Source organism: Lotus japonicus, chromosome 1, assembly GCF_012489685.1.
Source record: "Lotus japonicus ecotype B-129 chromosome 1, LjGifu_v1.2".
Classification (NCBI taxonomy): Eukaryota; Viridiplantae; Streptophyta; class Magnoliopsida; order Fabales; family Fabaceae; genus Lotus; species Lotus japonicus.
Genome location: NC_080041.1, coordinates 76,104,115 through 76,126,919, shown reverse-complemented (window position 1 = coordinate 76,126,919; position 22,805 = coordinate 76,104,115). Strand labels below are relative to the sequence as shown.

At 37.8% G+C, this 22,805-nt stretch overlaps 3 protein-coding genes across 4 annotated transcripts; 1 reads left to right on the top strand and 2 right to left on the bottom strand.

Moving 5' to 3' along the window:
- Positions 1–118: 118 nt before the first annotated feature.
- LOC130711948 (uncharacterized) lies at positions 119–6,466 on the top strand. 2 transcript variants are annotated; one of them, XM_057561755.1, is made up of 5 exons: positions 119–642; positions 2,319–3,870; positions 4,119–5,366; positions 6,051–6,108; positions 6,251–6,466. In XM_057561755.1, the coding sequence occupies exons 1-3, from the start codon at positions 261–263 to the stop codon at positions 5,299–5,301; spliced, it is 3,117 nt and encodes a 1,038-aa protein (XP_057417738.1). In that variant the 5' UTR covers positions 119–260; the 3' UTR covers positions 5,302–5,366; positions 6,051–6,108; positions 6,251–6,466. The 2 variants fall into 2 exon arrangements, with proteins under 2 accessions (XP_057417738.1, XP_057417728.1); XM_057561745.1 differs by lacking the exon at positions 6,051–6,108.
- Positions 6,467–11,192: 4,726 nt separating this feature from the next.
- Positions 11,193–14,186, bottom strand: LOC130711940 (probable mediator of RNA polymerase II transcription subunit 26c). Its single transcript, XM_057561735.1, has 9 exons — positions 13,307–14,186; positions 13,133–13,201; positions 12,946–13,028; positions 12,797–12,864; positions 12,633–12,685; positions 12,511–12,544; positions 12,288–12,415; positions 12,037–12,130; positions 11,193–11,922 (listed from the first exon to the last, which is right to left on the bottom strand). The coding sequence occupies exons 1-9, from the start codon at positions 13,706–13,708 to the stop codon at positions 11,804–11,806; spliced, it is 1,050 nt and encodes a 349-aa protein (XP_057417718.1). The 5' UTR covers positions 13,709–14,186; the 3' UTR covers positions 11,193–11,803.
- Positions 14,187–16,490: 2,304 nt separating this feature from the next.
- LOC130746601 (uncharacterized) lies at positions 16,491–20,388 on the bottom strand. The gene is made up of 6 exons (XM_057599285.1): positions 20,304–20,388; positions 19,846–19,951; positions 18,157–19,142; positions 17,253–18,065; positions 17,055–17,173; positions 16,491–16,967 (listed from the first exon to the last, which is right to left on the bottom strand). The coding sequence occupies exons 1-6, from the start codon at positions 20,386–20,388 to the stop codon at positions 16,491–16,493; spliced, it is 2,586 nt and encodes an 861-aa protein (XP_057455268.1).
- Positions 20,389–22,805: the final 2,417 nt, after the last annotated feature.

The window sequence follows — 22,805 nt, the reverse complement described above, 5'->3', positions numbered from 1 at the left end:
TACAACATTGTTTTTTGGGCTTTTCATGAAAGAAGTGAGCCCAAAACATCAAAAGTCAAAACCAACTACCCAAAGTACCCTTGATGATGAGAGTATAAAACTGTTGAAAAAAAAAAGAATAGAAAAATAAAAAGTGCAAGGGTTTTAGTTTTCTCCCTAAACCCTCTTCTCCTTCCCATCTCCATTTCCAATTTTGTTCACACTCACACTCATGGCATAACCGCCTCCGCCTCCGCCTTCCCTTTCCGATTCCGGCGACGATGAGGCACCTTCTCCTCCTCCGGAGAAAACCCTTCTTCTTCCCTCCGTCATGTTCACCTGGCGCGCTTCTCATTCGGCTCCAACTATGCGAATTCTCATCAACTCCTTCTTCTGCTCCTTCTCATCACCAACCTCACTGGCGGCGTCAAGAGGAGGAGTCTCGCAATGTTAGGGTTTCCGTCTGGTGGGATTTCGAGAACTGCAATGTCCCCAATGGTGTCAACATTTCCAAAGTCGCCCCTGCTGTCACTGAAGCTATTAGGGCCAATGGGATCAAAGGTCCTGTTCATATCACCGCTTTCGGCGATGTTCTTCAGCTTTCTAGGGCTAACCAGGAAGCGCTTGTTTATACCGGGATTCATCTCACTCACATTCCCAATGGTTGTTCTCCATCCCTCTATATATATGTGTGTGTTTTTAAATTTGAGCTCTTTTGTTATTGTTTATTAGAATCAAATTCAAATGTTATGATTGTCAACCATTTTCCTTAAATAAAGTGTCTTTATTGTTCTTAGAATTTAAAAGCTTGTTGCATCAATTGTATAACATACTCAATTTTCCTAAATTATAAGATTAGAGGTCTGAGTCAATTGTGTTGCGCCGTGTTTAATGTCTTACATTTTGTCACTCTTTATGTTTCAAAATCATATTAATCGAAGGCGTTGGAGCTGTTGATAGTTTGGTTGAGGACACCTATGAATATGATGATATTGTTTACAGGAAAAGCCAGCAACAGTTTTTTCCTGTTGTTTCAGACCATAAGTCATAGCATTTCACACTTTTTTGTTTTGTTTTTATGTATGCAGTGGACGTGCACATGTTGTTGTCGCTCATAGTAGCATGTTTTAGAAAGCAAATCTCGATGCATCTTGTTAGAACCTGCATGTTTTAGGGAGAAAAAACTGCATAATTTGCTGTGCTTTTGAATGTTCAAGGTGCTGTAATGTATGTTTTTGAAAATATGTTGGTGCGAATTGAGGAATTGAAAATATTTGGGTCATGGTTGGTTGTGCTTAACCTTAGATGAAATAAAGTGCAAATTACCCCACTGATTTTTTGTCCAGCATTTGACCAACAGTTCCATGCAGATTCATTGTTGCATATAAAATAGGATCAATTGCAGAATTTGTAATTTTTTTAAATGAATAGTCAGTCACAGTTTTTGAACTAGGTAGTTTTTTTTTCAGGATCTAGCTCCAATAACGGCTGAAGGTAAGTTTAATTTTAAAGGCAGTGAATCGGAAAAAAAATACAATGATAAAAATAGTCTTATAAATGCCTTTTGCAGTAAAGATCAGTGGCGGAGCTTAAGTGTGATTAGGGGAGCCATCAGAGCTTAAGTGTGACTACCCCCAAATTTATAAAAAAGAAAAATTGCACACACACAAACACATTTATTTATATAATTATTATTTGTGAAACTACAAAAATTGTAGTCTCAGTAATCATGAAACTTTGTTTGATCTACTTTGCAACTATATTATCTCACTTTGATAGATTTATTGTGTTAGCTTGAAACGTTGTTTGATTTATCAATAGCATAAGCATGTATTATTTAGTCGCTCTATAACTATATTTACTAGTAATTTTTTATTTTTTCTTTCGTTTATACATATTAAGATTATGAAAATGGTAAATGGTAAATATTAACCACAACGTATAAGATTTTTCAATTTTAATTAAAAGTTGAGACAGAACATAGTAATTTTTTAAGAATAAATCAAATGAGAATTTTTTTGGCTCCCACTAACTCATCTTCAAGCTCCACCACTGGGTAAGATGAAAGTTCTTTTTTTCTTCTGCATGTCTGTTAGAGAGCTTCTGCTTGATACAGTTTTAGATGCTGTTTATTTATTTGTTGAGGGGTTTGATTGTTATTGTTTGGGGAAAATTCATTATAGCATCATTTTTTAGATGGAGATAAAGCTAATAAATTATTGCAGATGGTTTACTGATCATGTACTAGTATTTAGTCCATATAGCTTCAGGACTTCCTGAAATGTTTCATTCATCTACTATTTTTTTAAATTATAATATCTTTAAGTACTTTGATGCAGGTGGAAAGAATAGTGCCGATAGATCTCTTCTTATTGATCTTATGTATTGGGTTTCCCAAAATCCTCCACCTGCACATCTCTTTCTGATATCTGGTGATAAAGACTTTGCTGGCATATTGCACCGGTTAAGAATGAATAACTACAATATCTTGCTTGCAAGTCCTGGAAAGGCTTCTGACGTTCTCTGTAGTGCAGCAACAATAATGTGGCATTGGTCTTCATTGCTCAAGGGAGAAGATCTTATTGGAAAACATTTCAACCATCCTCCTGATGGTCTGTTTGGTTCTTGGTATGGAAACTCTAAGGCGCCTCTTCAAAACCCCTTCTCAGCTGCTGAGCAATCTACATCTTTACAAAATGCGGAGATCCACAAACCTTCCTCAGACGTAAAGTTGGGTCCAATTCCAAATTCAGTTGTAAAGAAGGTTAGGCATATATTGAATTCACATCCAAACGGAATATCCATTACAGATCTTCGTGCAGAGTTGACAAAAAATCATGTGCACTTGGATAAAAACTTATATGGATACAAAAAGTTTTCTCAGTTTCTATTAGCAATTCCACATATAGGTGATGGTAATTTTTTGGTACGTTTGGTCTCTTCAGAATCCCCTGCACCCTGTGAGAGCATTAATCTACCATCAACAACATCTGCTGTTAAGAATGATGAGAGGGGCTATGCAGCAACCACAGTGCTAAATGGTGAGGGTAAGAATAGGGATAGATATGCACATGTGCCATTGTACGAAAGGGGTATGGAGGATGATTCAAAATCATTACACCCTGTCTCTTCACAAGGCAAACCTATTCGGGAATATATAGAAGAGAAATCATCATCTCCTTCATTCGTTGAAAGACATGTCCTCCAGCCCCTTTATGAGTTGCCGAAATCACCATCTCTTGGTAGTAAGAAGGTTGTGGATGTGGCTAATGCACCATTATCAGATATTCAGCTACCTCCAAATGATAGTGAAGTTTCCAAAACTAAGACGGGTTTCTTTAATAGATCTAAAACGTTGCCTGATAATGCCACTGTTAGGTCTGAGGATGCAAGTCCCAAAATACTGGAAAAATATACAATTTCAGGGAATCACTCTGCTGGGGATAATCATACAACGTTGGAAAACAATGATGTTGGAAATCATGAAGCTGGAAAATTTAAAGCAATGAGCGAATATGAGAATCCAACTAGAAAGGAGGTTGATGAAGTTTGTCGCTCATATTCTTCACCAGCAGTAGATGACTCTCAGGTTGAGAAAATACCTGATGGAAGTGCTGAAACTTATAGAAAAAGTTCAACTTTCTTTAGCTGGATTAGAAGTTGGTGGCCATTTGGGAAAAACAGTGCAGACTCTGATGATTTGACTGCTAATCAGGACAAGGTGGTTAGTAATTCTGAGGATCTTGAAGAGACCAAGCCATCAGATCCGGACCACGATGTTATTCAATCAGGAAAGCCTGAGTTATTTTCTAGTGGTTCCTTTTGGAGTGACATGGAATCTTTTGTTTTCATGCCCAAAGGATCACTTCTTCTTTCCCAGTCAAAAAGCAGGTTAGTGTGCATAATTGTTTTACACTTATCATATTTTCCGTTTGGATAGTAATAAACTTTTGGCCTCCATACGTTCATTCATTTCTTGTTCTAATCTAAACCTCAAGTACCAAAGAAATAGAAAATCTAACGCATTAACTGCGCCATAAACTTTCTGCTGTGTGGCTCTTTTGATATTTTTTATGATCATTATGTAGCTACTTGTTGAATGAGTGACTTAGTAATATTTGGTGTTTTATTTGTTTCAGGGAGGATCTGGCTCATAAATTACAAAAGCATGGACCTGTGGTTCTTAGATCTCTCAATGAAAAAGAGATCTTTCAATTGGTGGAATTGTTAATAGCAGAGAAAAAATGGCTGGAGGAAAGCCCCTCCCAAGCATTATTTCCTTTTAGGCTAACTCAACCAGTTCAGAAAAGCTCATCCGGGGGTTGTCAATCTCATGGTGCAAATGGTTTGAGATCCCTCTTCCTAAGTAAAACATCACAGTCTAACTTGCCAAAATCATCTGAACATGATATTGATAAACACAATCAGATCATTCATCAGACTAGAGTATCCATGTCGGCCAATGAAAATAAATATACTGAGAGGTCTAGAGATGATATATTGGTAGACTGTCAGAAACTTGTGAGGGAGATATTGAGGCAATACCCAGAGGGATATAACATTGGTTCTTTTCGAAAACTATTTGTTACAAGGTATGGCTATCATCTAGATATACAGAAGCTTGGCTATAAGAAGATGGCATCCTTATTACAGATAATGCCTGAGGTGAAATTAGAGTCCACTTACATTTATCCTGCTGTTCCTGCTGTTGATGCTTCTGACACAGAAACTTCTATCCTCAAAAGTCAACTAACCGATGCTAGTCTTGCAAGCTCCAACTCAGATAATGAATTAGATGATTCAGCCCCAAAAGGTGATAACACGGAATGTCAATGGGAGGAATTAGGTCCAGTTTCTACAACTAATTCCAACCAGAATGATAAAGAATCAAATTTGAGTCAGAAAGCCAAAAAACGGGATACATTAAAGAATTTTTATTATGAACCTGTAGACTCAGACTATGATTCTTCTGATTCTGGAGGGGACATCTGTTTAACTCAACCAAAGCCAAAATGTAATGAGCTAGACAGTTCTATTTGGCATGTTCTGGATTCGTGGGAAGCCAGCAAGAAAGGAGAAAATAGTGTGAAGAAGTCAGACACTGTTGACGTATTGGGCAATTCTCTGGCCGATATCTTGAAGTCATCCACTGAATCGACAAAGGACCTTCCCAAAATTCCTTCGGGAAATTCCAGAGAGAATCAAAGATCTCAAACGAACTATTCATTTGTTGCTGACCCAGTCATATCTGACAAGGACAAGCTGATAGGCGGCTTATTAGATGGCTTCAAGAAAGCAGATGAACCAAAAATGCAGAACTGAGGGTTTGAATATCTTTGTTTAGTTTGGAAGGCGAGGAGGCAATGCTTTTGATGGTGCAAAATAAGGTAACGCTGAATTTGTGTCATTTGTTCAAGATTTTGTTTCTTTAATACTCTATCTGATATTAACAGTGAGTTATAGAATTTATTAGTGGATTTGTATTTGTGGAGTGATTTGGCTACAAAATCATCTAGCCATTTATTCATTTGATTGAGGGATTTTTTGCAGTTTTTTTATATCTTTATTTGACCTAGATTAACTCATTGATTGACCTCAGTGCAATATAGCACCGCAATAAGTAAATGTATCCCAGGTACCTTCACATTGATTTACTTTTATCTGAAATAGTTAAGGGTACTCTATCTGTCTGTTCAAAGGCCAACTTAGTGCTTTATTCCTGAAATGTTGAACATGATCTCCCTTTTCTACTCATCAGGTTTGAACATTATTCACCTCCATATTACTTCAGAAAAACCCATCCGGAATTGGAACGAGACTAAGTGATCTATCTCTTTCGTTAGCTCTCAAATTATTCTTAATACTGAATAGGAGGCAATGAATGTAGCCTTCCTAGAGTGCTAACTTCATATATGCCAAGTTTTGATGTTATGCATTATTCTTAATACTGAATAGGAGGCAATGAGAGTGATCTATCTCTCAAATTATGTTGTTCTTTTGTTTCTTGCATCTCCGAGTTCGTACTTCGTAATATATAGCAGGACTCTTATTTTTTATCGATGAATGATCAGAGAAACCTCGTGGGTAGAAGGATAGAATTAGAAAGACTTCAAATGGCTACAATTTATGGTATTCACATCTCTTTTTCTTCATTTTGATATAATTATTTGATTCTAAACTTGGATGTGTTTGATTAGGAATTTATAACTAATGACTACTGCCCTTTTGAACTTGTATATTGGCATTACTTCTTCTATTTGTGGTGCAACAGATGATTATATTTGGGAGGAGCAAAGTGATGATCCAAAGTGATGACAGGGGAATGCTGCAAGTCGGAAGAAATCTTATTCTAAAGCTTTTTGGAAGTGATGGACACAGGATATATACTATTCAATTGTTAAGCTTCTCCTTTCATTCAGGTCACACCAATGGATTCATTGGTTTGTTCGATATTAATTATTATTAGGTTCAACTTTCCTCTTTTTAACCCTCATATTTAAATATATGATTTAATAATATATTAGAAATTTTTATAGGCCAATTATCTTTTTAATTTTGTCTAATTAAAATTATGAGTAAAACTCACCACACTGATTAAAGTGATGCATTGTTCTATTAAGGTATCTTATTTTTGTCAATCATAAAGAAAAGAAAAATAAATTAATAATATTAAGACGTTATTTTGATGTTTTATTGAAATTAAAAAGTATAAAGTATTCAATATATATTCAAGGCAAGCCTCTTATTAATTTTTTTAGGGGGATAAATTATTAGAAACAAATTGGACATTGTAATTGTTTTTTTTTTTTGGTAAAAAATTGTAATTGTTAAATTTTAAGCATTTCACGTTAAAGAAGAAAAATGGTGGCTAAACAATGGATGGAGGAGTGAGTGAAGGACACAGTGGGAGAACGAAAATGGATGGAAAGGTCCCTTTTGTGTGGAAACTTGTAATGTAAGTTACATCTATGGGGCTGGTTGGATTACTTAACAATTACGTATAAATCTCATTTTTATTTGACAAATGAAAGGAATATAACTTATTTTTAATGTGGTTTACATTCTAAATGTTTGATTAATTCTGTTGTTCGCCGTTTTATTTGGGGGAATGCTAATGGCACTGGTATTCCTTTAGTTGCTTGGGAAACGATTACGAAGCCAAAGCGGCATGGGGGGCTTGGTATCCGTAGTGCTCGGTTGAATAATGTGGCTTTGTTGGGAAAAAATTTGTGGAGTTTAGTGCAGCGGCAGGATAAGTTTTGGGTCCGGGTGGTTGAGGATCGCTACCTTGCTGGCTCTTCTGTGTTGTCTCATGAGGGGAATCAGGGGTCGTATTTCTGGCAGTCCATTCTGAAAGCTAAGAAAGTCCTTAAGGATGGTTTTAGCGTGCGGTTTGGTAATGGGAGCTCTTCCTTTTGGTATGATAGCTGGTCCCCTTTGGGCCCTCTTTGTCATAGGGTCCCTTTTGTGGATATTCATGATATGGAGCTTAAGCTTCAGGATGTCTATGCTTCAGGATCTTTTAATGTTAACCTGTTGTATTCTGGTCTCCCCCCGGATTTATTACAGTACCTTGGCAGCTTTCAGCAGGTGTTGTTTGATGAGGATACTCCAGATTGTTTGATTTGGTCCCATAATGTGAATGGTGACTATAGCGTCAGGGATGGGTACCGGTGGTTGGTGGATCGAGATCAAGCTTCGCCCGCTGTCCCCTTTTGGCACGCGCTCTGGAAGCTTCAGGTTCCGCATAATATTCAGTTCTTTGCTTGGCAAATTGTTCATAATGCCCGACCTACCTCTGAATTTTTTTGTCGCCTTCATATATCTGGTTTTGGGATTTGTGGTCGGTGTGGCTCCGCGATTGAGACTGTGGTTCATTGCCTGCGGGATTGTCCGGCTTCGCTTCAGGTTTGGCGGGGGATTGGTTTTGTGCTTCCGGCGGCTTTTTTCACGCTACAGGATTTTCAGGATGTGTTGCATGAGTTTGAGGGGTTTAGCCTGCTTGTAGTATTGTCGACAACTTGGACAATTTGGAAAGCTAGATGTAAGGCCTTGATTGCTGGTCAGAATCTTGAGGTCTTTCAGGTGGTGCGCGAGGCTCGTTCTCTGTGGGTGCTGGTGGCCCATGTCTTTCACCGTTCGACACCCCCTGCTGTGGAGCGATGGGTTAGATGGATCCCTCTTAGGACGGGCTTCGTTTCTCTTAATACTGATGGCAGCTTGATTGGGAATCCAGGTCCCTCTGGGTTTGGAGGTGTCGTGCGTACCTCCCAGGGTTCTTGGATATTTGGCTTTGCTGGGTTTGCGGGTGTTGGTGATAGCCTTCGTGCGGAGTTGTTGGCAATTCTTCGGGGTTTGACGTTGTGTTGGGAGCATGGATATAGGAGTGTGGAGCTTTTCACAGACTCTATGCTTGCGTTGGGGCTTTTGGCTTCTGATCATCCCCCGTTTCATCAGTATGCGTGCATAATTAATGGCATCAAGGGTCTTCTTCGTCGGAGTTGGGTTGTCCACTGTCATCACTTGCTCCGTGAAGGAAATGTTGTTGCTGATTATTTGGCTAAGCTTGGAGCGTCTTCTACGGCCACTATTAGCTTTTGGGATTCTTCTTTAGCAGGGGTCATGCCTGCTTTGCGTGGTGTCGCCTTCTTGAGGCAGTAGTTTTCTTTCTGTTGTTTTTCTTTCTTTGCTTCTTTTATCAAAAAAAAAATGTTTGATTAATTCAAACCAAAATATGCATGGCGTTCAATTTCGTGAAAACACTTTCATGCAATTTCCATATTTTCACACAATTTCCCCTTTACACAAGGTTACGTCTAAGGTTGATTTGCTGAAATTAAAATTTCTCTTTTCCATGTAACTTTGTACGATGATTATCAAAATAGTGCCTTTTAAAAAAAAGAAATTACAATTTTAGATTTTTAGTGTAATTCATCAATGGAATTTACAACTTTAATCCGAAAAACATTGTTTCAGAGAAGTCGTAGTAAACAACTGCATGATTATTTTGTGAATGGGAAAATAAATGAAAACATCAAACAACTACAAGCCTAGAATGTCCGTCGCAAGAAAGAGTTCAACCCTAATCGGAGGAGAGTCCAGAAGAGTGATGTCACACTAGAGAGTAGCATCAATTTCACCTAGGAAATATGTTGGAGCCTTGACTTCACAGGGAATATGTTGAAAATGAACATCCCAATTACATTCCAGAACTCTAAGAATGTCAAGGAGATCCCCTGCATATATATGTGGAACTTGCACTTATCCTTGTCTAAAGACTCAATAAACTCCAAACAAACTATTTCGCAAACGACTTTCCTTATATCCATGCTCCAAAGCAAATTGAGGCCATCCTTTAGAGCACCAATCACTACATGAACAACATCTCCACCAGCATAGCCAGCATAAAAATCGTGTGTCCACGTTCTAGAGTTGTCACGAATCAACATTCCCATGCCCAATGACTAATCCGTCAGGCTAAAGGCACCATCAGAATTCAAAGCGGCGCAACTCAGAGGTTGTGCTGACCACCGAGGGAAGACAATAAGGTTGTCTGAAGAAATTGCAGATGGTCACCATGCTTCTGTCTAATCCTTTTATAGGTTGAGTGGACGGTTCATCAATTCTCCCCAGAACTGTATCATTCCTACAACACCACACTCACCAAATTATAGCAACGAAGAGATAGGAGTGTGTCCCTCCCACTTGAGCTCAAAGCACAAAGCATCAGGTCTATGTCTGAGATATGAACATATGGCAGTTAATTTTTTTTATATATACTACAGTTGACATCAGGTGTCAATAATTAATTATAGATTTATAATATATATATATATATATATATTAGTTAGAGAGTTAATTATCATTTAGTTTAATAATTAAATTCATTTAGATTTATTTTTATCATTAAAATGAACACCTTTACATTACTAGTGTATATAATCTTTTTTTACTGATTCATTTTTGCATATTTTCTCTATTAATAATTATTAATATTATCATAAATTATTTAATATCTTAATAATTATAACTTTAAACCATAAGATCGTCTTTAAATGCTATTATTTTATTTTATTGATTAAACTAAAAATTTGAAATTTTTAACCCTAAGATCATTTTTAAATGTTACTCTCATTGTTCCAAAACTATTGTTGTTTTAGATTTTAGATTTTTTTTTCCAAAATCATTGATGTTTTACAATTCCAAAGCATTTTATCTCATTTTCTTTCATTTATACCCTCATTTAATATTATATCACCCAATTATCACCTCACATTTTCACCTATCACAATTCTCACCAATAAGTTAACCAATAATTATCATTCTCTCTCTTTAATATAACTCAACATCAAATAGGGGTGTTTCAATCAATTTATAACATCAATTAATGAACTTTTAAATTATGTGCATAACCTTAAACAACAATATGTTTTATGATGCTATACGGGCTATTTTCAATCAAACAAATTTAGCTAGACTAAAAATTATGAATTTTTGTACATAAACCATTTTAGATTATGATGTATAAATAAGAGATAAAAACATATTTAAACTTGTAATGTATCACAAAATAAGTTTTATCATAAAAATATGTTTTAAATAACTTAAATAACTTATAAAGTATCACAAAATATGTTCTAACTTTCATTTAAATATGTTGACAAACAAAAATTGACCCCAAAAAATGTTACAAACAAAAAATACATTCTTGATGTAAACGAAAGGGAGAAGTGCTATGAATATGAACACATTATTATATAAGCACTCTCTAACACATTCATGTAATTGATTTATTTTAAAAAAATTCAACATATTTTTCCTACTTAGTAAAAAATTGTTGACTTTTCAAAAAATAAACTAATAACATAATGCGTATTCAAAAAAATGTGCAAAAAAGTACAATGCTAGCATTGTGTTGGAAAAAATGTGCAAAAAGAGCAATGCTAGCATTTTCGATTGAAAGTTAGACCAAAAATATGCAAAAGAAAGACAACTTCATTTTGCACGTGTAATTTCCCAAAGACCCAAAGACAAATGTGAATTAATTGCTACAGCAACTCAACTCCTACCCCCACCAAACCTGGCCCCAAGTAAATGGTTACGTACGATGACTATGTAATTTCCCAACTATGTTTATCTTTGAGGAAATGACTGAAGTGCCGTTTAATAGAGTTTAAAGGCATTCCTAAACCCAAGGTTACTCCAATTCAAACTTTCAACCAAAATATTTTTTTATATATTTCTTTTTTTTCGATACATCGGAAAGCTAACAAAACAGAGAAAAGGACTACAAGGCACTTAAAGAGTCTTTCATAAGGAGGACTTGTAAATCAGGATCTGGTTCTCGTAGGAGACGATGACCAAGCTGAACCGGAGCTGATTTAGCCATGAAATCTGCGACGTAGTTCCCCTCACGAGGGATTGCTCGAACCGTAACCACCCACTGTCTCCTGAGCAGAAGTCTGCACTCCAAAACCTCCGGTACAAAGCATTTTTTTATATATTTCAGAAGAAAAAAAACATTTTTTGCCCCACACTCTCATAGTCTCATTTTCTATCTATATCCTGATGCCAAATTCACGTGCTGCTCATCAATAAATAAACCCCACAAGTCCCCTTTCAAAAAGGAAAAATATCGTGGAATTTTTTTCCTTCGGTTATTATTAATTTAAGTAAACAAAAACCAACAAGAAAAAAATAAGTTTATCATCATCGGAGGAACAATCCACCTCAGGGATGAACCGGTTCAGGGCGTTCATCCGGCACCCCCACAACCTTTTTTTACACGTGAAATTGGCACGGACGAACAATGGAACAACATGCATCACCAGTGCCTTCCCTGTGAACTACCTCCTCCTTTGTTCTTTCCAAAGAAGGTGTTCTTGGATTTTGACTTTGGTAACTCATGGATATCCATCACCTGAATCGTTCTTTGCTTTTTGGCTAGAAACCACACACAAAAACACACAAAAATCATTTGTCAGTTGTGTACTTGTGTTATATATAGGGAAAGAACTAGCATGAAAATGATCAAAATCATGGAAATGGAAATTCCACCATTTTCAGCATCTCTGTAGTTCTCTTGAAGCCGTTTTCTTGCCGAAGCAAGCTTCTCCGCCTCAAAATTGCTATTCCTCTGTTCTCTTTGCTTCTGCAATCATTCAACACTATATATGTTATCACATAGAGATTAACAAGAAAATCCTAAAACTTTTTGTGTTTTTGTTTCTAATTTGGTGTAGTATATTTAATTCCATCCACATTCTGAGGTCAGAGGCTTCAAAATGGAAACAAAATCATATCCGTACATTTTGAGGAGTAAATGCAAGAGTGGTAACTGATGGTGATGGCGTTGGTTTTGGCGGAGTTTGGCGAGGAATCACTTTCGGTTTAGGTTCTGCTTCTGAGTTGTTGCGGTCAGACCCAGAGCTCCCATCTGTGTCAGCAGAAACCATACATATCAACAAAGTTCAAGCAATTGAACAAAGTAAAAGAAAGTGAGATTTGAATCAGGTGCTATGCTACACTCACTGTGTGGATTTGGCGAGTACGCAAAATCTGGAATCTGCATAAGGAATAGAATATTAGCAAACCAAACAAAGTTTGTTCCTTCTCATTGAAAAGTAATATTTGAAGAATTTTTTGCTTTTGACCTGATGATGCTGCCCATTTTGGGTGGTTTTCTGCAGAGGAGAGTCTCCATCAGCTGCGAATGTCGCCATTAATTACCATTAATAACAACTTCACATCAAGATTTCAATCTTTAATTGAAAAAACTCCCTAAATATTAGTAGTAGTAAGAACTAAGATTATCCACCCATTAAACTGTTGTTTCCTTTCTGTGGATTCAGCTTCACCCACTCATCAACAATCTCCTTCCACTTCCTGCAAATAACAAAATCCGCAATCACGAACCGCAAACACACACAAACACAACAATTTTCAAATCATGTGCTCTTTCACAACCTGACAAGTAGCTTAACCAATCGGCGAACTTCATTGGAAGGATGCTTGCGCAACCGATTCACATGCCTCCCAATGTCAGAATCCTACAGGAATCAAAATCCGCAAAGTAAAGTAAGAGCGCAACCGAAACAAATCATCATCACAAGCAAAAGCACAATGAAAAAACAGTTTTCAAAGCAAATTTCACCTTTAACGCTTGGAATGTAATATCCATATCCGCCAGATTTTGCAGCAACTCCACCAAATAATCTTCAGTCTACAAAATATCAAAGCAAAAAAAAAAAGCATTATCAGTTAATCACACTCCTAATTAAGCTTCTGAATTAATTAAACTAAAAAAACGAATTCAATAATTCAAAACCTGTTCAGGATCTTCGAGTTGCTCTTTAATCTCTAGAATCTTCTTCTGTTCATCATCGAACAAGCCACCATAAGGATCCACCTCTTCCTCATTCTCCTCATCGTTTCCGAGAGACTGCGGCGTCGCCGGAGAAACCGTGCCGCGGCGCTGAGGACTGGGGCTAGGACTGCTCCGCTTGCTGATTTGCTTTCCGTTGGGAATCAAACCGCCGCCGCTCCCCTCGCAGTTCCGGCACTGCGGAGGAGCCGACGTGGCGGAATAGAGACGCTGGACGATTCCGTCTCTCCGACGCCTCAGCTCGCCGGCGCAATCCGTTGAAGCGACGGCGATTGCGGTGTCGATGAACGTCCACACGTCGATTCCCGCCGTCTTCAATACGGATCGGAAATCGTCCAAATCCATATCCGAGGCGCGTGCGTGGAACAATCAACAATCAACAAGTTCGTTCACAAAAAACAGATCAATCAGAAACTGTAATATATATACACTGAGCAATAGCTAGCTTCTTCTGTTTCTTCTACTGAAGGAAACGCTATTCCTTGTTCCGTTTCAAAGGCTTAGAGGTTCAGTTTCAGGATCTAACGGAGGTGGTGATGGTGGCGCGTGGTGAGCACCGGAAACGGTTACGGCGTAGAACTGAGGTGAAAGGTGAAGGTTGGTTGAATCTGTGGAAGATGAAGAAGGCTTTGAAGAAGAAGATGAGGATGATAATGGAGAAGAGAATAGTGAAAGATGATGATTGATGATGAGGAAGGAGTGAGTATATTCGAGAAGAGAATCGTTGAATTTTTAATTTTTTTTTTTTTTTTGATTTTATTGAATTGAATTTGATTAAAGTTTTTGTTTGTTGTTGTGTTGTGTAGTTGTATTGCAATTTGCATGTACAGTGTGGTGGTGTGGTGTGGTAATTGGTATGGTAAAGGGTGAAGAGTGTGTTGTAGTTGGTGCGTGGTGACCAATACCACCACCTCCTACTTGTGTTGTTGTAGCCTACGGTTTGGTGCGATGGAAGCTGTATCTGTATTATTTTATTAGTAACATTACAACACTCACTTTTTAACACTCTTTTTTTAATCGGTCAAAATTTTATTTGGAGCACATCGCTTATGTAATTAGGTACATGTGAACTCTGAGTATATATTTTGACGATAAGAAGAGAGAGTTATTGAGAGGGTTAGGGTAATGTTTTCTTATTTTATTTTGTTTTCTTATGTTTGGTGGGGGCTAAGGGAGATGAACGGACAAAAAACAGAAGCATTGAGTTTGGACGACTTTAGAGATCAGATTTCTTCTTATCTTCAATTTCTGGTATTTTTTGTTTCTTATAGTATGATTTAATTTAAGGGAGGGGAGATATAAAATTATTCGCGTGGCATCTGCTGTACAGTGCTGCATATAATATAATAATGACAAGAATATTGTGATGATATTGGAATTGGAGATGCTACGTCGCGTATTTGGGGGAAGAGGGGAAGCTTGGTAGGATTTGCTTCCTCATATCCAGCTATGCTCATTGGTAAGGATTGGGGATTACGTGATAGGTATACATTAATTATAAGAATAATATTTCTATAACACTTAAAAGAAACATATACACGAAGGGAAAAAAGAGATATATAGTGAGATATACGAAAGGGAAAAATAGATAAATGAGATATATGATTTGATAGGAAAATATAAGAAGAAATGTGAGTAAAAATAAGATACAAGAAAAAAAGAAGTGCGAATGAATCAATATTTTATTTCGAAATGTTAACAAGACACTGCAAAAAAACATGGGAAGAGAGAGGTTTGAGGGAGAGAGGTAGAGGTAGAGAAATAGGAGGAAAGAGGAGGATATGGAGGTTGATGAAGTCGTCGGAAAATGGTGTAGTCATAATCGTCGTTTTGTAGGTGGTGTGAAAAATGAAGAATGGGATGAGAGTTGATAAAAAATGATTAGAAAATCTATGAACTAATGTAAAGTCCATGTACACATTATGCATTTCACTATGTTCTTCCCAAATTCTGGATTATTTTTCTTGTCGTGCTTGGTGGCGAAGCTTTGTAGTGGCTTGGCCTGAGAGTGGTGGTACTGACCTCGAGTGCGGGGAAAGTACCTACAGAAGACACTCCGATTTTCAAGTCAGTGGATGAGCAAATAACGTATCCATGAGTCTTAGAAGAATTCTGAAAATGTTAAGAATGAATGACTTGTTATATAAATGAACGAAAGAACCAATAATTATAGGCTCATTGTTTGTGTTCGAAGTCTTTGCAAGTGTGAGAAAAGTCCTTTCAATGGAGCTTTTGAACGTGCGGTTTGCTTGGTGCCATCGTGTTTATCTAGTTTATCTCGTTCCTTTGCTAGACCGCCCAGATACTTTGCAAGTTTAGTTTGGAGGGTCCGTTTTTTAACTAGGTAGTGTTGGTTATGGTGTCTGCTTAAGAGTAGACCCTTTTGAGTCGACCGCAACGCCATCAGATCGTATGGTGTTAGAGCTGACCATAACAACAGCCCCACCAACTTGTTGTGTCGTTGACATGTTAAGCCTCTGAGCTTTACTAAGATCCCTCTGGGTTGTCCCGATCCCTTTAGCCATTGCACGTTGGTAGTCTAAGTTGTATTAGTGTTGCTTATACCTATGTATAATATCGCTCAGCCTTTTGGCTGACCGTGAGTAATTATGAGTTATGATCAGGATTCTTGAGGATTCCTAATTCCTTGTTGTCGGGGACTTAATGATTCACAATTCTTAGGCAGTGGGGCATAGTCTCAACCAGTGTTGTTAATGGCGGATAGCGTCGCGTAGCGGCAATCCCAAAAATGGCTATAGCGCTATAGCGGGTAGCGCTACGGCCGCTACGCAGATTTTTTATATATATATTACATATAATTATACTATATATATATATATATATATATATATATATATATATATATATATATATATATATATATATGACTACTAAAAAATGATAAATAGATTGAAGTCTGAAATTATATTTCACTCATAATTAGCTACAAAAAGATATGAGTGGTTATAATAAAGCTTTCTAGCTTGTAAGTAGACATTAGTGTTCTACTTCTAACTTCTAAAACCATGAAGAACAAATGAAAGCTCATACTACTAGCTGCTAGTATACAAAAGGCAGCAATGTTCTAACTAATATAAACATAAATCATCAAGTGAATGCTTCTTAATCAATCATCGTCCTCTAGATAGAGGTCTTCCTCTTTATCACTTCCATTAAGATCAATGACTTCATCTACATTGATGTGAACTTCTTCATCATTTTCTATTTCTTCTTCAGAATATTCTTCATCTACTTCCATTCCCCTCCCCCTAGAGCTTGAGGCCACATGTGTAGGTGCAAGTGTAGGTGCTTCTCTTCCCCTTCTCCTAGTGTATATAATAGGGTCACTAACATCAGCTACATTACCAACATTTTCCACATTCAAGGTATGATCCTCAAATGGCAAATCATCTTCAGCTTCAATATCTTCACCATCTCTCATTTGTCCCATCAACCACTCATTGCTTCCATCAATATCATCTAGTAGAATTGGATCAATCACATCACGACAATCAAAGCGGTGAGCAAGAGCTTGGTTATACTTGATGTATACCAAGTCTTGTAGCTTTTGATGCTCTAGCTTACTCCTCTTTTTTGAATGAATCTATGCAATTTAAAATAAATGATATAAGTTATTTAGTTTCATTTTCACTTTTCAAATCAAGCATAAATTGAAATCATGATTACTTACATGTTCAAACACACTCCAGTTACGCTCACATCCCGATGAGCTACAAGTCAAGCTCAATATTTTGATGGGAAACTTTTGGAGATGTGGAGTTCTTGATCCATAGTTACTCCACCATGTAGCTACAATACAATGCAATGCACCTTATTAGGACACATTCTGAAATAAAATGTATTAGAAATCTAATTCAATTTCACTTACCAGGAGAAAGTGTATCCCTTGATCTAACTGCCAAACCAAGTCCAAAGAGATCTTCACCCATCTTATACTTCACCAGCTCATCCATAATTTGATCTTGTTCCTTTTCACCTCGACTTAGCCTCTCTATGCAAGCATAAAGTCCACTCATCACCTTAGCATCCATCTCAATTGCTGCTGAATTTTTGTAGAAAATGTCGGGGTTCAAGAAGTGACCAGCCGCATGCAAAGGATGGTGGAGTTGACACTCCCATCTTCTATCAATGATTTCAAAGACTTCTTTGTACTTTTCTTCCTTGTCATTGAAAGAAGCTTTAATTTCCTCCTTTGCTCTATCAATAGCCTCATAAATGTAACCCATTGCGGGCTTTTTCTCATGATCAACATGTCTTAGCACACGAACAAGAGGCCCCATGACCTTAAGTGTGTAGAGAACATCATTCCAAAATGAAGACATGAAAAAAATGGAAGCCACCTTCTTCCCCTTGCGGTCTTTAGCTACATTTGTTTTCAACCATTCATCTGAACGGAACATTTTTTCTAGGTTATCTTTCTGAGTATGCAATCTCTGCAAAGTAAGGAATGACGTAGCAAACCATGTAACCCCATGCCTAATCATCTCCATCTTCTTTGTGAACAACCTCATTGTGTTCAAAGCCAATGTGTGGTTGTATATGAAACCAACAAGGCTGATGCCTCTCTCTATTGCTTTGTGAACTTTGGTAAGCTTCCCAATGTCCTCTAGCATCAAGTCTATGCAATGGGCAGCACAAGGAGTCCAAAACAAATGCTTCCTTCTTATCTCTAAAAGTTTCCCTAAGACCAAAATCAACAAGCAACATAAGTGAAAATCAAACATAAAATAATAATCACAAGTGAATACTAAACATAACTCTTAATCTCTTACCGGCCAACTTATAGTTGCTCCCATTGTCCGTGATCACTTGCACCACATTGTTTTCTCCAATCTCCGTGACAAAGCTATCCAAGAGCTCAAACAATTTCTCCCCCGTCTTCATGAATGAAGAGCCATCAACGCTCTTGACAAACAATGATCCCTTTGGACAATTCACCAAGAAATTTATCAACGTTCTATTCTTCCTATCCGTCCAAGCATCCGACATAATGGAACATCTGTGCAAGACACGCTCTTCCTCATGGTTCTTCAACAATGCCTTTGTGTATTCCAACTCTTTTTTAAGGAGTGGAACCCTACACTCATGATAGCTAGGAGGCTTTAGGTGAGGTCCATAATTTCCAAGAGCTTCCACCATCAATTTGAAGCTTTTTGATTTGACAACATTAAAAGCAATCTCATTTGAACAAAGAAACCGTTCTATGTATTGAATGGTTCTTGCTCTAGCTTCTTTTTCACAAGAATCAATTATGCTTGTTTGCCTCTTGTCTTTTTCCAACCTCATAGTTATCGTTGGATCCTTAAAGAACATTAGATCCAAGGGGCCTTTCACTCTCTTGGAATTCAGCAAAGAGGCCTGAGATCCTAGGGGTAAAGGTCTCTTTCCACTTTGGAGGTTCAAAATTTCTTGCACTTCTTCCATCTCATCATGAGCATCTTGCATCTCTTTCAACATTGAGTCATTAGCTATCCCTTGTTTCTTTTCAAGAGCCTCCTTCAGCAAGAGTTTCACTTCAGCAGGGCACTTTAGACACTTTTTAGCATCTCCCGCTATTCCCATTTGGTGTCTTTTGGCTCGGGTAATTCCTCCATTTGACAAAAACCCACAGAAATCACATATCACTGATCTTCTATTATCCACCGTCTTCATACTATTCCACTGCCATGCTATGTCAAGATTATCACCCTTTGGCTTGATCAAGGCTGCAGCAGGTGCTGAGTTTGGGTCTTGGGCTTGTTCATTGGGAGTAGTCATCCTAAAGAACCCAGAACAGAGCATCAACATAAGCAAACATGTGGAGATAGGAAAACAGAGCATCAACTGAAGCAAGATATGACCATGAAGGAATGAACATATGGAACAGAAAACAGAGCATATCTAGATGAAGAATAGGTAGAACAAACACCAAAAGAATAAGAAAAAACTGGAACAGAATCAACAGATGTGGAAAATAGAGAAAAAGAAGATGGAAAACAAAGAAATAAGGCTTAGAGAACATAGAAAATTAGAAAAAGAGAGAAGAAAAACAAGAAAAAGAAAGACAGAGTATAAAGACAAAGAATAGAGCATAAAATCCTCACCTCAAACCAGTGTTGTTCTGAGAAGGCTCAGAACCTCCACGCCAGAAAACCTGCCGGAAAACCGCCGGAAGTGGTGAGGGTGTGGAGGAGGAGAAGAAGAAGTTTGAAGAGAAAGAAGGAGTGTGAGGTAAAAGATGAAAAAGAATGGAACAGATGCGTGTAAAAGAGAAAGAGGGTACGGTTTTGACAGAGGAAGCAGGGAGGGAAAATAGGGGGGAAAATACAGCTGTAAAGATATTTCATTAATTGAGGGAAAATACAATTTTGCCCTCATTTTTTAACCTAAGTAGGGACAAAATCGGAATTTCAAGTTCATCCCCTTCCCCAATTCAGATCGCGCCGCTATAGCCCCAACCCAGCCGCGATTGCGGCCACTACCACCGCGCCGCGATTCCTGCGCCGCTACGACCACCGGCGTCGCGCCCAGCCGCCGCTCCGCCACGCAGCGCCGCGATAGCGGCGCTATAGCCCGCTATTGACAACCCTGGTCTCAACATGACAGCCACAAATCTTGCAAATCAAAGGAAGATTAACACCCTGATGATGAAATCACGCAACAAGGTGGGCTTCATGGAAACCTTGCCAAGAAAAAACCTTCATTTTTCTCGGAACCTCAAGTTTCCATAGCCAAGCCCTTGGAACCAAGGTTAACAAAATTGTGTTCCTACGTAGGATCGAAGAGGGGATGTAAAATCATAAATCGTATAAACATAACTCGTTCGCTACGATTCCACAATTTGTATATTTGTGTGTGCACATTAATGCATATATTATATATATGCATTAAAGTACCATAATATTGTCATTTGTCATAATAAAGTACCCAACTCAAGTACCAGAACCCCTTCCAACAGCTCTAGAAACCCTTCCCACTCCAGAACCCCTTCCAACACCACACACAGAACCTTCCCTTCCAGCCATGAGAAGAAACAAGAAACAAAATCACGCACAAAGCAGAGCAAGGAAACGAAACCACACACAAAGCAGAGCTAGTCGCACCGAGCGGCGGGGACGAAGTATGGGTATGTGAGAAGAAACGAGGAGAGGCATAGCAGTGGGTTGTGGCGTTATGCGAGAGGAGAAGGAGCCAAAATTTTCGTTATTGAATTGAAACACAGCGTTTTTGCGTTCAATTTTAGGGTTCCACGTTTTGCCAAAACGTGGTCGTTTGGGGGGAAAACGGGTCGAAAGCAGGAAAATAGGTCGAAATCATAATCGGGATCGCTCGGAGATTCCACGATTCTGCGATGCTGATAAGTGCCAAATTTACTTAATTTTGATATCATTCTTTGGCACTTATTTAGGTTAGAAATGTGAAATAACTATCAAATTTACCCTCAATTGTGAAGATATGGTTTAGTAGAGGTCCTTAGAGAATTTAAGTATTAATTATCAAATTTTGATGTAGGAATGAATTGGGAATGAAGATTGCTTCAAAGAGGCTTGAATCATAAAAAACATCAAAGAATAGTGCTTGGCTCAGAAGTTTTCTCAAGCCATCTTGCAATAGAAGGTTTTGAGTGCTTGACTCAGAAGTTTGCTCAAGCCATCTAGCAACAAAAGGTTTTGAGTGTTTGGCTCTGAAGTTGGCTCAAGCGAACATTTGGTCGCTTGAGCAGTTGAAAGACGGTTCCCAATCCCTTCCTTCACGTTGAAGAAAGAGTTCGCTTGAGCAAACTTTGGACCGCTTGAGCAAACAAAACTATTATAAAAAGAACAGACAAGCGTATTTCACAGGGGGGCGGAAAAATAGGGAAACAGAACAGAGAACTCATAGAACTGAGGAGAAGAAGATAGTTTTGGACTTCTTTGATCATCCATCGAGGTGGGAACGCTCGGCGGACGTCCCGGATTGTCATCATCTTCTTGTTTCTCTTTGTAAGCCTTAAAGCATCCATGGAAATGGATTGTTAAACCCTTTTTGTTGGATTTGGATGTAGCCTTTAACTATGATGTGTTTCTCTTGATTTCTATATGAAAATATCGTTTCTATTACATGATTCAATGATTTTCTCTTGTTCATAATGCTATGTTTTAGTTGCGCACCTAGAACATATCGCTTGATTCGGCGTAAGAGCGGAAGCTACGTCGTCTAGAGTCTAACATAGAGTTAATCATCTAGTAATCCTAATGTCTAGGAATGGAATTAGGCGTTGCTAGTCACTGAAACACCTAAGCTTAAAGATAACTTAACTTTGCTATGCATGTGAGGAATCAATGTTTAGGAAAGTAAGTTATAGATATCCAATCATGTGAGGAATCAATGAAGTATGGTAGAACTGGTGTAGATGAATCATATATAAGAATGAATTTCCATATAGAATCATAGGACACTAGTAGTTAAATGGTGAAGTCCAATTCCAACAACTTTCTCATCTTGATATCCAATCGTTTTACTCTCACTTTGTTTAATTTGAATGTGTTTTGGTCACCGAAACAATTATCAACCTTTTGAAAATCTATTGCTTGGGTAATTTTACTAGAGAACGACATTTGTATTAGCAATTCCCTGCGGATACGACAAAAACCCTATGCTATACTACAATTGAATCTTGAAGGATTCGAAAGTGGTTCGGTTCAGTAAAAATCTTTCAACAGATGCACACCGTCGATTCCACGCGAGCCTAGAAACCGGCGATTCTATGCAGGATTCAGATCGGTGAAGGTGAGTGACATCGCTGAATCGTGCGATTCCAGGATCTGGATCGTGGTTTTAACTACACTGCTCGAGACCATTTACTAGGTATTATCTTAAGACAAAAGTCACTTGTACCCATCACGAAGTGAGAACCATCCAAATTTCCACTCCAAACCTGTAAATCCTCGACGCCCCGGTCCGAAGTGAGCAACCGGTGTAAACAGCGAGATAACATTTAAAGTGACTGGTTGAAACAAATCTTTATGCAAAGGTCGTTGTCAGATAACATATATAGATAAAAGAAAGTGGTCAGAAATATAGTAAATCATATAATTTTTTTGGTAAGAAAGAACTATATGAGAAAAAAATGAGAAAGAAGTAGACATCGTCCTCTTATTTGGTTAAAAAAAAAAACAGTTACTTTTATGTTAGAATATATTTTTATCGTAAAATATATAAAAATATAAAGTCCTCATTACTAATATTAGCGATCTGTTTGATAGATATTAAGAGTGGGGGAGGGCAATGCATATGTGAAATTCTTGGCCAAGGTCAAGGCTCATCAAGATTGTGGCTTTGTTCTAGTTCAGGATCCTCCGGCAAATCTTGCTCCTCATCTCCTAACGGACGCTATAGGAACTAGTTTCTATTCATAGTTGTATGAAGTATTTCTCTGTTTTTTTTATCCTCTTGTAAAAAA

Bases quoted from the DNA above. Each gene is read 5' to 3' on its own strand.
- LOC130711948 (XM_057561745.1), top strand. From the start codon at position 261: ATGAGGCACCTTCTCCTCCTCCGGAGAAAACCCTTCTTCTTCCCTCCG. The intron at 643-2,318 runs GTTGTTCTCCAT...ACTTTGATGCAG, and splicing joins TCTCACTCACATTCCCAATG to GTGGAAAGAATAGTGCCGAT. The intron at 3,871-4,118 runs GTTAGTGTGCAT...TATTTGTTTCAG, and splicing joins CTTTCCCAGTCAAAAAGCAG to GGAGGATCTGGCTCATAAAT.
- LOC130746601 (XM_057599285.1), bottom strand. From the start codon at position 20,388: ATGGCTGGAAGGGAAGGTTCTGTGTGTGGTGTTGGAAGGGGTTCTGGA. The intron at 19,143-19,845 runs GTAGTGGCCGCA...TGGGTTCTTTAG, and splicing joins GCAGGAATCGCGGCGCGGTG to GATGACTACTCCCAATGAAC. The intron at 18,066-18,156 runs GTAAGAGATTAA...TTTTGGTCTTAG, and splicing joins GAGCAACTATAAGTTGGCCG to GGAAACTTTTAGAGATAAGA.
- LOC130711940 (XM_057561735.1), bottom strand. From the start codon at position 13,708: ATGGATTTGGACGATTTCCGATCCGTATTGAAGACGGCGGGAATCGAC. The intron at 13,202-13,306 runs GTTTTGAATTAT...GATATTTTGTAG, and splicing joins AACTCGAAGATCCTGAACAG to ACTGAAGATTATTTGGTGGA. The intron at 12,865-12,945 runs GTTGTGAAAGAG...TGTTATTTGCAG, and splicing joins TTGGTTAAGCTACTTGTCAG to GAAGTGGAAGGAGATTGTTG.